Here is a 13,500-nt window from a genome sequence, read left to right as displayed (position 1 = left end):
TTTATGTATGACTACTTCGCATTTTTGTGTTTGTTTTTATTTTACCCTGGGCTGTCTAAGTATTTCACAGGCAGTTAACTCCCACAGAATGACTATGAGTCTTTATTTGGTGGATTTTACAAAGAGTCGGACCAAGGAACTGAAAAGTCGAATGATTTGTCCCAAATTCCCCTCTGTCAATACCTGTGTTAAAGCCTATAATGGACTCCCCATCTGATTCAGAGTCCTGTGCTCCTGCGTGTGTCCTCCGTAATCGCCCTGCTGATCTGATCTCACCAGCTACAAGCTTCTCTGGCGTTTCTATATCAAGTTCCACTGGTACAACTGCCTTGCAACGCATCTGGGTTCGATTCGGTCGTACTGTGCAGTGATAAGCATTGCATGCAAGTTTGATCAGAAAATATGCGGCTGGTAAACACCAGATTCCACCTCTCCTGAATGATTAGCTGGCTTTTTGAAGTCCTAATGATTTTAATTTGGCTTGGAGTCAGTGAGTAAGAGTATGCAAAGCCTTAGCCAAAGTACCTATTTATTTATTTAAATATTATCAGCACATATTTCTTCAAAGAAGAGTACCTATCTCTTTGTCTAAGCCTTTTTTAATAAATGTATAAACATATAAATGTATAACCACCAAGTAAACCAGCTTAAATTTTCTCCATTGTCTCATAGATGACAGCAGTTAGTAGAAACAGTGTTTTCCCCTGGTGAATAGGCTTTATGGACTATCTCAGACTTGTAGGAATGATACTGTCTGTTCAGTTTCATTCTTTATTTTTCATTTCAGATTTTTAACAAAAGTAACACGGCTTGTTTTCCCTATATTCGTTCTGTCTATTTTGGTTTTATTCCCCAAGAAAAGGGTAGGAATAGATTAATGATTTATTTAAAATGTGAATGGAATTTTTCTAGACACCAGTCACTCTTCTGGACTCGGCTGTTTAAAACTTGTCAAGGAAGAATAAATCTTTCTTTTTTCCCTCCCAGGTTCTCTGGAGGAGAAAGATTATCCATGTTTGTGGTTGTTTCAGATATTTGCAAAATTAATGTTAAAATTTGGATACAGCAGTAATATAAATTTTTAAAAACCCTCTACTTTTCCATTGTGGTTTTTTACTTATGAGAGACCCATTTAATGAGGATGAGTTTTTATGTTAAAATTTGGATACAGCAGTAATATAAATTATTAAAACCCCTCTACTTTTCCATTGTGGTTTTTTACTTGTGAGAGACCCATTTAATGAGGATGAGTTTTGTTTTCTTTCTTAAGGAGTGTCTATCTAGTGCTATGCTAAAAAAATTTTACTTATTCAAGGCACCAGAGATGTCCTATGTTGTGGCACCCCAATTTAATTATTATGTTGGACTGTATATGATAAATTAATTTATTGCATTTTTAAGGAAGCTGTCCTTACCTGTGACATACTGTAGTATATAAAAGATTTCCATTAAAATTATATTTATAATTAATCCTTAAATATTCAGACTAAATGGGATAGGGCTAAGTACACTGAAAAATCAACATGTGCACAAGTATACCTTTGCAGGTGAAATACTGCATCTGGTGTATATTAAATGACTATATGTTGCGCTATGCAATATTACTAATATTTTAAAATCTTTCCACAAGCACTTTCTTCAGCTGTATACCGAACAGTATTGGAAGTCGCTTGCAAAGGAAAATCACGGTGTAAAATGGGGGCTCTAAGAGACGAGCTTTTGAAAATAGCAAATAACTTCTAAAAGGTTTCTCTGCATACAATTTATAAAATTAGATGTAATTATGCTGCTGTTGTTGGCTGAGTTATTTTCCATTCAAATGCCATGTACTTAAGTGAACCGGAAGCGAAGGAGTGGGCGCCTTTCCCCTGGTGCCGGCTCCCTGGTGTCAAACAAGTCGCCCACGATGTCGGCAGCGTGTGATTCTCACAGCAGTGCAGGCAAAGGGGTCAGCTCCCCTGTCCTGCTTCGCTGCCAGTTTTGTTGCGAACGGGGGTCCAGGCCGCTTGGAGATCTCGGCCATGAGGATGTTTTGCTTTAAGGAGTTGCACAGGCAGGGTGCATGTCTGAAAGTTTCCTCACAGGGCTTTGAATTTGTCTCCAAGCTTATTGGAGTTTCTTCTTGCAAACAGAAGTTTGCAAACTATGTTTGTTATTTTGGAAGTTGTCCTCATAACACCTTTTATTCATTTCTTTCCTGAAATCAACAGCTCCAGTTTTTTAGGTCTTTTTTTCCCCCCGCCTTACAAGTATGTACACCACAATTATGGCTTGGGTTATGGGTCCTTGAAGTCCCTCTGTTGTGGCAATATCTTTTTCAATAGTATGGCATGTGTATTCAGTTTTTTATTTATATAAGAACAAAAATATTTTCTGAGTTACTTTGTTTTCTCACATAAATTCTTTCTCTTTTTTTTTTTTTTTAACTTCACAGCTCCTACACATGGAGTAAAGTACTTGAGTCAATACCATTAATTTATAAGCCTGTTAAGTGTTTGAGGGCATTGCATTTGTCAATATTGACTTTTCCCTGCTACAGTGTTTCTCGTTCTCTTCAGTTAGTTAGGTGTATCTAAATCTCCTCTGGTCTAGACTTACCTGCACATTTTTGTGTCATTTGCAGGTTTGTCGCTTTTCTGATAACTCCTTTTTCTGAGGACTAACACATACGTAGCTACCACATATGCCAGAACGATGTGGCTCGCACCAGTTCCTACCTGTTTAGCTTTCCACAAAGAAAAATGCACTGGTTATTTCTAATCTCTGTTTTCTGTCCAGGTTCTTGAAAAATGTTTGTCCCTCGCAGCACAGCTATTTAGTTGCCCCGAATACCTTTCTGGAGATCCATATGCACCATTTCTCCTTTAGTTTTCTTCTGGTGCCTTAAGAATTGTATCAGATCTGTGAGGCACAATTTACTTTTGCTAAAACCATGGAGAACAAATTCGACCCGTGATCTGTGTGTCTTCTACTTGTGTTTTAATGATTTTTTTTAACTAAATTGCTGTCTTATCTCAAAATACATATGCTAGTCTAAAAGTCCTCTGAATGAATCCCGTAAGGCTTTTCAAAATGTAAGTGCAGTATTTGCTACCATGCAGCCCTTAAATAGAGTCACTAGTATGAGAATATCTTCTTAGAGGTTCAATCAGCTCATTCTTAATTTTTTTCTGATATTTTTGGCTGTATATATCCTCTGTGGCTTACTGACTTAATGCCTTTTTAATTTCTTTGTTGTTTTTTTCTTCTCCCTTCCTCTCTTTTGGGCACCTATGTCCCTGGTGGCATCTCATCTTTTTTTACCTAGAAAGAATAGGTTCAGGGTAAGTATCTTTCTAATACGCAGTTGGCAAAAACTGATGCAAGATATTGTTTATCGTTTTAGCAACACCCTCATTTTCTTTAATTACATCTTCACCTCCTCTAATCCAAAAGACCTACTTATTCTCCCTTAACCATCTTGGTGGTTATTGCGTGGTTTTTACCCACAGCTGTTTACTTCGGAGCCCATTTTAGGCCTCTTTGTTTCTTTCTTACACAATGAATCTTATAATCTGCTTTGTTGGCTTCACAAACATTGTATTTCCATGCTCTGCATAACTTTGCATTGGATTCCTATAGGTGGAATAGCTGTAGGGCACTCTTAAAATTGTACAACAGGTCTATAAACCGAAAAAGCGCTATGCTCTTCGAAGAGGACATATTTCATTTTCAGGATACAAAATTCATCTTAGCACTTAAAGTGCATACACTCCCCCCTTACTTGCAGTCTCTAACATTTGGGTTTGAATTTCTTATGTTAATATGTTGGTTTCTGCTCATTTAACAGGTTTTGGATGCAGGGAGACTGAAAGAATATGGTGAACCTTACATTTTGCTGCAAGAACAAGATGGCTTGTTTTACAAAATGGTGCAACAAGTGGGCAAGACTGAAGCAGCTTCTCTGATTGAAACAGCAAAACGGGTAATTTTAGAAGAAGGGATAATTAAGTTTGTCTCTGCAGTTTGTTTATCTCAGGATAGCGTATTCAGTGTTATAGTAAGCCTTCTGCTAAAGAAGCTGTCAGCTTTGCAAGGCAGACATCGTTTTCAGTGCTTTTTTTTAGTGGGATATACACAGACTTCCAAATGATAAGTGTATTTATATACCCTGAGTTGAAAGACTGTTTGGATTTCTTGCATCTATCTGTTTGTACACAAAATGGTAAGTGTAGATAATGTATGACATACTCACCTGTGCTGGGCATTGATTGTAGAAAAACTTGCTGTAAAACCGTGTCAGGGCTGCGGAGTCCAGCATTTATCTGTTATTTCCATATTTTTAAAGGGCCCATCAGATTTTAGTTTGAGGTTCAGTACCTGTGTGTTATGTTATGGTCTCTGGGGGTGCAATCACATTCTTACTTTTGTGCTTTCTCTTTGTTCTTGTACCCTTTCTCTATTCTGCACATAGGATGAGCAGGGCTCAATTGAGAAACAGCTGTTGAATGTTTTGTTGCCTCCTTGTTCCCTACAAGGCTCTGTGCCTGATTCACTGCTTACTATTCAAATCCTACTCAGAGAACAGCATTATTAGCGTAATTGTGAGCATTCCTCTGGCAATCAAAGTGTTTAAGAAACATCAATGGATTCATTTTCATAATATGCCTCTGAGGTGAGGCTGTATCATCTCCACTTTTCAGATGGAAAGCTGAAGCAGAGATAAGAAGATAAAAAAATTGACCTGTGGTTGAGGAACTCATTTTGACTAGCTTTTGACTTGATTTCTTTTTTCTTGATGATTTACCACACAAGATGTCCAGAGCAAGGGGTTTATTCCCCTCAGTGCCAATGAAGTTGCAGTTGACACTGGCAGTGCGCAGTTTGGCAGCAGCTTGCTTCATAGTCAACGTTGCTTTACTTTCAGCGTGCAAGTAAGGCACCGATGTCAGGCACGTAGCGACCCAAGAGAGCCTTTTCAAGACAAGAGGCAAAGGTCTTATCTCTAGCTTTTATGCTTTCCTCTCCTCAAGTTGCTGGATGTGTGGAGCAGAGCTAGGGGAGCACAAACTCCATGCTCTTTCCTGGGGAAACGGCAGACCGGTAGACGGGAAGCAACACATAAAGACAGGAAACAAAATGGCAGGTGCCTGGCTATTTCCTAGTAAAAATAGAGGCATTTCCAGCAAGTTGGAAAAAAAAAAAAAAAATTATGCTGTCACAGAGGTTGCGTGCTCCTGCTTGGAGCCTATTTTACTGGACTTTTTGAAGATTAGGGAAGATATTTCTGTGTCTGTTCATATTCTTAGAAATTTTTTAGAGCTGCTGAAACCTCTTGGGGTTTCTTTTAAAGAGTTTTTTGAGTGAAGCTTTGTAGCTAAGAGCATACACTAAATTCATGCATGGCACTAATTGCAGAACTGAGGAAACAGCTTTGTCCTTAACTAGACTATGTAATGAGTCCTGCTGTCCTTCATCATTGCTGCAGTGTAGCTTCTTATATTTTATTACTAGAAAAGAATGGGATAGCCATGTTTTTTATGGTATGTGTATGACAATCTGGAGGTTATATAAATGAAGTTTAAAAGGATAGCTTCAAATTCATGTGACCAGTGTTTGTCTGTGAAGTGAAGGCCAGCTTCCTAAGGCTTGGTCCTTGGAATGGCAAGAGGTGAGGCTGTCCAGCTGTCATCTGCAGAGATTTAGCTGTGTCATGCTGTCTCTCCTTCCTTCCCTGCAGCCCTCCCCAGTTGCACAATTGCATTCAAAGATAATTCAAAATATATAAAAATAATTGCCTGATGTTACTTGCCCATATAGTCATCTGCAGTTACCACATCAATGTTATGTGATTTTGTACAGGAAGGGAAGAGATCCAGGAACCAGTCTCTGCTGAAATGTGGTTTGATGAAAAAGTTTGCTAACTCCCAAGCTAGAAGGCAGATACAAGCTTTAGCATCTGCCAAGAATGCAAAGCATGGTGCTTATCCACACTCAGCCCAAAAATATGAGAATCGAGAGACTATATCTCCAGTCAGCAGCTACCCAGAAGCACAGTTACAGTTCTTTCTGTTTGAAGGACTTGGACATTAATTCAAAGTTTTTGTTATTGCTGTCCCTTGTGCTTCACGCATACTTTCAGAGAAGTTGCTTAGTCAGAAGAGCTGATTCCAATGGCTTTTCTTTTTACACTAGTAAGTCCGTTACATGTATTGCTGTTGGTCTCCTACATTCCTACTGTGGTTACTAAGAACTGTTTTTATGAAGAACAGCTTTTTTTCTCTTGTTGAAAAACAGCATGCTGCACATAAAACGAAATGGTAATATGACATATATACATACTTTTCAAAAGGCATTACAGTGGGTTGCTAAGTGAAATGGTTTGGAATGTGGCTATGCTTTGGCAGTGAGTATTTGATTTATTGCATTTTGGACCTGAATCTTGCGCAGAACAAACTTGTACCAAGAGCTTCTTTCGGTAAGGTGAGACTTCAAATGCATTTTCTGGAACAATATAGATTTGGCATATGTCCTTTAAGTGCTATTGAAGAGGGACTACACATCTTATATTGGAAGACTAACTTGGACATCTTTGAAGAAACCTAATTTCCCAAAAAAATCTTGTGGGCATCTTAGCTGAGCATTGCAAGATTGAGCTGTTGCTGGAACCTTCGCTCAGGCTTCTGCGTTGATCCAACGTTGCTATTCGTATGTCTCTCTTGGTCACTCAATATCCTCATTTTTCATGCAAATGTCAGAGAAAGCATTGTAGGCACAGCTCAAATTGGAGACCGCTGAGTATATATTAACTAGCCGGTGAATGTGACTGCAACGGAGTTGTGCTTAGCATCGTGAGACCCTGTTTTTATCTTTGCTCAGTTTACAAGAAGCTATTAGGAGCAAATGCTATAGGAAAGTGAGAAATAGTCATCAAACAGTTAAAAAGGAAAAGAAAGTGCTCAGTTATTCAAATAAACAAAACTTGGTGTGTTCTTTGTGCTCTTGGCAGCATTGAGAGAGAGAGGCTTTTCCGCAAGCTTTGGTGGCATCAGGTTAGAGCTGGTTTTCTGTCAGTCAGTTTTGAAGTACTTCGAGGGAAAAATAAGGGTTATTTTATTTTAAAGCTATGACAGATGTGTAAATATTAAAATACTAGGTGTTATCTTACCTCAGTGATTACTTTTAAAAAGGTTGCAGCTCTGTTGGCAGTGGAAGAAACTTGTATAAAGACTTGGGCATTTAATATCTTGAGGGATTGGGCTCAGGGGAAGAATTGCAATGAGACAGTTGAAAAGCAGCTGCCATTTCATTACGTCTCTAGTAATGTGCCAAGGGTTTCTGTTAACTTTCCATTAAAAAAAAAATTCACATTCAAAAGCTGGCATTAAAAAGTATGCCAAAGTTTTATGTTTTAAACCAGGAACGAGGTGGGAATGCACAACCGGGGCTGCCATCTCTGCAGCGTGCGTGCAGGCAGGCACCCGATTAACTTTGCTCTGTTGCATCTGATCATGGCTGGTTACCGAGGAAAGCCTCTTAACAGGACTTCCAATTCTTTTGTTGATTCAAATCAGACCTTTAATATTCTTTGAAACTTGTAAAGATGCATATATCCTGCCTTGGCATGTGTGCACAAAAGACGACAGTGGTACTTACAGGAATGTTTTTATAGAATTCCTATTTCTTTTTTATCCTGCATGTCTTATACATGTATTCATATATATGAAAAGGACATTATTATCAAACAAACTGAACTTTGTTGACAACACTCTCAAATATAAATTGGAGAAATGTTTCATAAGCCGTAGTCAAAGCAGTCTGACTACGAGACCTAACTCGTGACACGTGCCAGCTTCAGAGAGATAGTGTATTTTCTGTTTTTAAAGACTCAAACAAAACTTTTCACATTCTTCTTTGAAAAAACTGCATTTGAAGTCCTTTTTCACCCAAACACATTTTTAGATAAGAGCACACAAGTCTTGACATTATTTCATTTTGTTATGCGCATCTGTCAAGGAACAGAGATATGATACAGCTACTAAAAACTGATGATTGTGGAACAGTGAAACTTGACAGCATTTCATTTCCTTTATGTTCTGATTATACATTTATCAGGAAACCTGTATCTCTTCTAGTTGAGCTAGAAATTGGTAGAATTCATGAACTCAAAGGCTTGGCAAAGAACTGTCCTATTATTTGGTATCATCTTACATTTTAGAGAAGTTGCTTGGTTGAGTCATTGTTAAAGCTTTTGCTTCTTCTTTCATTATTGTGGTTCACTATCCAGAGATCACATTTCTATAGGCCCTATAACTGCTCTGCAGCACAAATTAAACGCTGGGATATTTCATACATATACCTCGAAGTTTCAATGGTTGTCAATCATAGTTTGTAAAATATAGGGATTACAACCTGATATTAACATCCAAATCCATTGTGTTCGTTTTATGTGTGAAAATGAGAAACCCTTGTGCGGACGCAAGATTTCACAGCTTCTTTGTCATCCTGTTTTTAATTTATCTCCATGTTTTGAGCTAGTAAAATGATTTTACTTATCAGTTTAATGTAAAGTGATAAACCATATCTATTTATCTGAATTACCAGAATTTGAGTGGATCTACAGGTTGTGTGGGATTTTTCTCACACTTTGTTATAATGTAAGACCATATAGTAATTTTACTAATTTTTCAGTGACACACAGTTACTGGATGCCACTAACCTGAAGTTCCTGTTGGGATTCCTTAAGGACATGTATTTATCTCTACTGCATTTATCTCCATAAATTTTATTTGAAACTAAAAAATTGTTTGATGCATAATTACTCACAAAATCTGGTATTTTTCCTAGGTGTACTTCAGTAAGAATTACCCAGAAGTTGTTCAGAATGGTCAAGTTGCCACAGACTCCTCCTTGGATCCTTCCTCGGCATTATGCATAACCGAAACTGCACTGTGATTCCTAATAACCCTAACTGTTTTCCACAGAATGTAAACCTGAGGTCATCTAAACTCAGTGACGATGTTTGCGAGTGTCAACGGAAGAGGAAAGGGAGGGGGCAGTTCTTTGCACTGGACATCCTTCCTATTTAATACTGAGAAGAAAATTTTTACTGTCCCTCTTTCTTTAATTTCAGTGCAATATGTTTTTCTTTCCAACTAATTATGTTTGTTTTGCTAAGGAAATTAGGCAGACTCAGTTTTTATTTGGAAGTTATGTGGTAGAGATCTCTTTTATTTAAACAGGTGCAGGACACCTAACAGGTCTAGGGTGCATATTTGGAGCTTACCAAAAAAAATCGAACATGTCCTTTTTCTCTTTTGAAAATACTTTGAGAGCAGGCAAAACCAAAATTTTTTCAGTGTCACTTGTAGCATGACAGCTATGCCTAAGCAGGGGATTTGGTAGTGTACAACTGAGTTGTCTTGCGCTGCTCTCTTTCTACCTGTCATAAGTAGCTATGCAGGTTGGTAGAAAAGAGAATTGAACCAGCCAAAAATACTTTTTGATAGCAAAAAGTACTATATCCTTATTTTTTTGATAAATAGTTCAAGTAATGCTGTTCAAGATGAATGTAAATATTAGTTTTATTTTGCTAAAATCCAAATGCTGAAAAATCAATCTCAGTCTTCTGTACTTTAGAAGAAAATTACCACATTTGCACTGAAGAAATATTTAAATAATTTAACATACATTCCTCTTTTTATCCAGGTTATCAAAGAAAAAAAGGTATTAAAATAACTTGAGGAAACGTTTGAATTACATGTCATTATACCTAAATACCGTGTAGTACAAAGTTATCTTCAACACAACACATTGAAATGTATACATTATTTGCATTTATTGTGCCTTAATATTTGTGCCTTCAAGCCAAAGCTGTAACTGCAGGGTACACAACAAATTCATTAAATATATGTTAAAAATATCTAACCTTAGTATATTTAAAGTTTTGCATCAGGGGTTCTGTTGAACTCGAGCTGTTTGAAGTTACCATCCTACCGGAATAGGTAGGAAAGTACAACCTGTAGTAGTTTTGAGTGGCTGTTGCTGATAGTGAGGAGAGCGTAGCGAGAGAGAGAGGTTCGGTATTCATAAGTTATGTCCTGATTCAGCAAAGCGCTTTAACACAAAGGCACTATTCCCATGCATTAAAAAAAATAAATAAGTCAAGTGCTATGCCGCTTCAGATTTTTTCATGTTTAGTGAGATACCTACTCTTTGAGGTCCGGTAGAAAATAAATCTATTCATCTTACTGTTTAAAGGGCACAGAAGAGACTTAAAAGGCAACAGATCTCCTGAGGGCATAGAAAATACTGTGCTTTTTAATAAAATACTGAAGCTGCTTGTTATTACCGGTGTAACACAAATGTTACTTACCCAGTGGTCTAAAAGTAAGGCATACACAAATGTTCCTCATTTCAGGCGGTTCTACCAGCAAATAACCGATTCAAATACAAAATTACTCTCTCCTTGTAGAGAAGTAAATGGAGGCCAAAGCCTGTGTCTCAGCACGAGGGCTCTTCCAGAAGGGCTTTGTTGTGCTCGGGAGTCAGCCCCGTGGTGAGAGGCAGAATCCTCGTTCCCCTGTTGCAGCGTCTTCCCTGCAGTGAGGCTTGCTGTCCTGCTGTGAGAATGCTCGGGGGCTGTGTCGCATGAAGAAGGCGCAACCTCGCGTGGTCTTGTCTGTACCTGCCTTTTTGGAAGGGTTCCATGGTGTGAACCGTGTCCAAACTCTGCTCAAGCTTTGTCATGGAGAAGCCTGGCCCCAGTGGTCCAAATCAGAGCTAGGGTGAGCTGACCAGTAAGGCAGTGTAGACACTTAATGGGGTCTGATGCTTGAGCTCATTTGTTTACCTTTTTTATTGAGCAGTTTGGGCATATCCAGAGTCCAACTGTGTTTTACAATAGCGCATGCTTTTGATTTCTAAATAGTTAGTTCTTACAAGAGAGTTAAGTATGATGCATAAATACGCTGAGACTTTTAAATACTCTAAGGGAACAGTACATTATTCTGGTCTTATACCTTGAGTTTCTATAATTTTTTTATCAGAACCAAGGAGATATGCATGTGGAAACCAAGGGTATAATTACAGTTTTAGTTCATTTCAGCTCTGAAATGAATCTATGGTAAGTTATATTTCAGAGCAGAGCTCCAAAACGCTGGCTGCTGCAGACTCACTGGTATGAGACCCCGACAGATCTAGCTATCGGTCTATAAGCTAGAATTAATTTGATCCTGTAGCTTTTTGAATGCGCACAAAAATTTTAGGTATCTCTGAAAATGCTGATTCTGCTTCTTCACGTGTTTTGGCAGGACATTACTAGCTGTAGGTATCAAATATCCATATAAGAGAAAAGAAACTCTTTACAAAATCACACTTGAAGCCCATAAATTGCTGAGTAGAACAACTGATAGTCATTCATGTCTGTCACTGGCATTATACCCATCTTTTTAGTTTAACGTAACAAAAATATTTTAATCGGGGAAATTGGTTTTTAGAAGCTTTTGTTGGTTTTGTTGTTGGTGGTTGTTTTGTTTAGACTGGTTTACTGGTTAAGATTGACTGACGCGTTTAATTTCAGTTGAGTGAAAAAGTGCCACGTACCTGAATGGCAAAACTCAGATCAAGGATGAGAAAGGCCGTCCTTTGGTGAAAAGTCTTGGTTTGTTAAATGGATGAATTATCTTTCCAGCAAGGTGTTCTATGTTTCCATTTAAAGAAAAGTTCAAATAGTTCAAAACTTCCACTTTGAAAAATTTCACGTTTTATTTGGAAATAGCAAAGCTGGTTTCTATAAGCTTCGTTCCTTCCTGGGGATCTTGGGAAAAGAACTCAGTCTTCAGAGTTATTCAGAACTTTAAAATACTTCTTCACCATGAGGTGCCTTAAAGTATTCCAGAGTCTTACTTCTATCAGATACAATTTTATATGGTAATACTGAAAATCATCAGTTACAGAACTGTTGGTTGGTTGGTTGTAAAAGACCAGGAACATCCGCTGCTTCTGATCTCAAGAATTGTTCTTCAGACATTCACTTTGGTGTATCTTTTCTCCACCCCTCCTCAAAAGACCACTGGGAGAGTCAAAACCAACACAGTTCCCAAGGATAGGTTGTCTCGTGTTTTGCTTATTTTAAGGGTGAAATTCTCTATAGTGAACAGAACCAGAGCTCACTTGGCAGAGAGGCGTTACCTTCTGTGATACCGTTCGCGGTGCCCTTCGGAAGAGGGAGGACCGTCTTCTGACCAACATCAGCAATCCTGATTGTTTTAAGTCACGTTGACGGTTTCTTTTAACCTTCCCAATACCCATTTAAAACACAATTGCAAAAAAGAACCAGAAGGGGACAAAAGATCCAAATGGTATAGAAAATTTCCTGAAAATGCTGCTTTTTGTGTTAATCTGACCCTTCGAAATATCTCACTTCAAAGTTTTTGTTTTTGGGGGGGGGGAACTGGCATGGAGAAAAAAGTTGAAATCACGTATTTCCTGTGATGGTGATGAGCATCTGACACTTTAGCAGAAGAGTGTGGCTTTCTGTATATGTTTTACGTTGTGTAACAGCTTTTCCATCATTTTAACTCTGGTTTTGTTTTGTTTTGTTTGCGTTTGTGTAATAATTTGATTTTGTTACTGCTATGGAATGGTTTCTTTTGTTGACGTCCACGTGACAACTCCTGTCATACAATAAAAAAGGTGTTTCTCAGAAGCGTGCGCAAGTCTGTCGTCATTGCGAACGTGTGGCTGAAGGCAGAAATGCTGGGCTAAGCCACGTCATGCCTGAAATCTCCAAGCACCTCTTGGTGGCATCGCCAACGCGCAGGGTTGAAAATCCTCCATTCGGAGGTCTAACACAGAATGATATGCCCCAGCTTGTTTTTACCAGTCGTCTGTGGTCTGAGATCTCGCGGATTGCATTATCGAGTTTTTTGCTTCAATGGCAAGGGCTAAGAAAGTAATTCATATAGTTTTTCAAAAAATGGTGGTGGCAGAACCACTGCAGTTTGCGCAGGTGCAGATCAGGCAGGGTCTCTGCCAGCTAGCAAGCTCAATGGGCAGGACAGCCAAAAGGTGGAAGTTCAGTGGACGCAGAAGTGAAGTGATTAGCGGCACAACTCCAAATTCTGCGGTCATCTCTGCTTCAGTCTGGTGAGTTTGTTGCTTACTTTAACAGGACACTCCAAAACTGCTCGTTTCCTAAAACTGCTCAGAGCTTCTCCCTATGTCTGCCAACTGTCTCGAGCACTTAAGTCTGCTATTTTGATGCAAGTTTGTAGTACGAGGTAAATTGTGCATTTGTCGATAACCCCCAGTGCAGCAGGTTCCAGGACTTGTGAATGAATTGTGAATGAACTCGCAATGAGTTGTCATCTGTCCTTTTATAACTTGATGCTGGAAGAGGCGTTACAAATTTCTCACGTTTGTGCCACAAGTCTACCTTGCAGCCACCACCCTGCTATCTTAACCCCCTGTAAGTGAATTTGGCTTTGGCTGTCCCAGCAGAATGGTCACCTGCGCTAT

The 13,500-nt window shown here is 38.7% G+C and overlaps 1 protein-coding gene across 1 annotated transcript in view; it reads left to right on the top strand.

The window, feature by feature from the left end:
- Positions 1-11,874, top strand: part of ABCC4 (ATP binding cassette subfamily C member 4) — a 154,296-nt gene extending 142,422 nt beyond the window's left edge. Inside the window, exons 30-31 of the mRNA XM_009634600.2 lie at positions 3,830-3,964; positions 8,827-11,874. Coding sequence (XP_009632895.1) covers positions 3,830-3,964; positions 8,827-8,934 — 243 coding nt within the window. The 3' untranslated portion in view covers positions 8,935-11,874. The remainder of the gene's footprint in view (positions 1-3,829; positions 3,965-8,826) is intronic.
- The last annotated feature ends 1,626 nt before the right edge of the window (positions 11,875-13,500 follow it).

The sequence above is a fragment of the Egretta garzetta genome, unplaced genomic scaffold, assembly GCF_000687185.1.
Source record: "Egretta garzetta isolate BGI_Z169 unplaced genomic scaffold, ASM68718v1 scaffold442, whole genome shotgun sequence".
NCBI classification, from domain to species: Eukaryota; Metazoa; Chordata; class Aves; order Pelecaniformes; family Ardeidae; genus Egretta; species Egretta garzetta.
The sequence above is the reverse complement of the archived record's forward strand: the minus strand, read 5'-3'. Positions and strand labels throughout refer to the sequence as shown.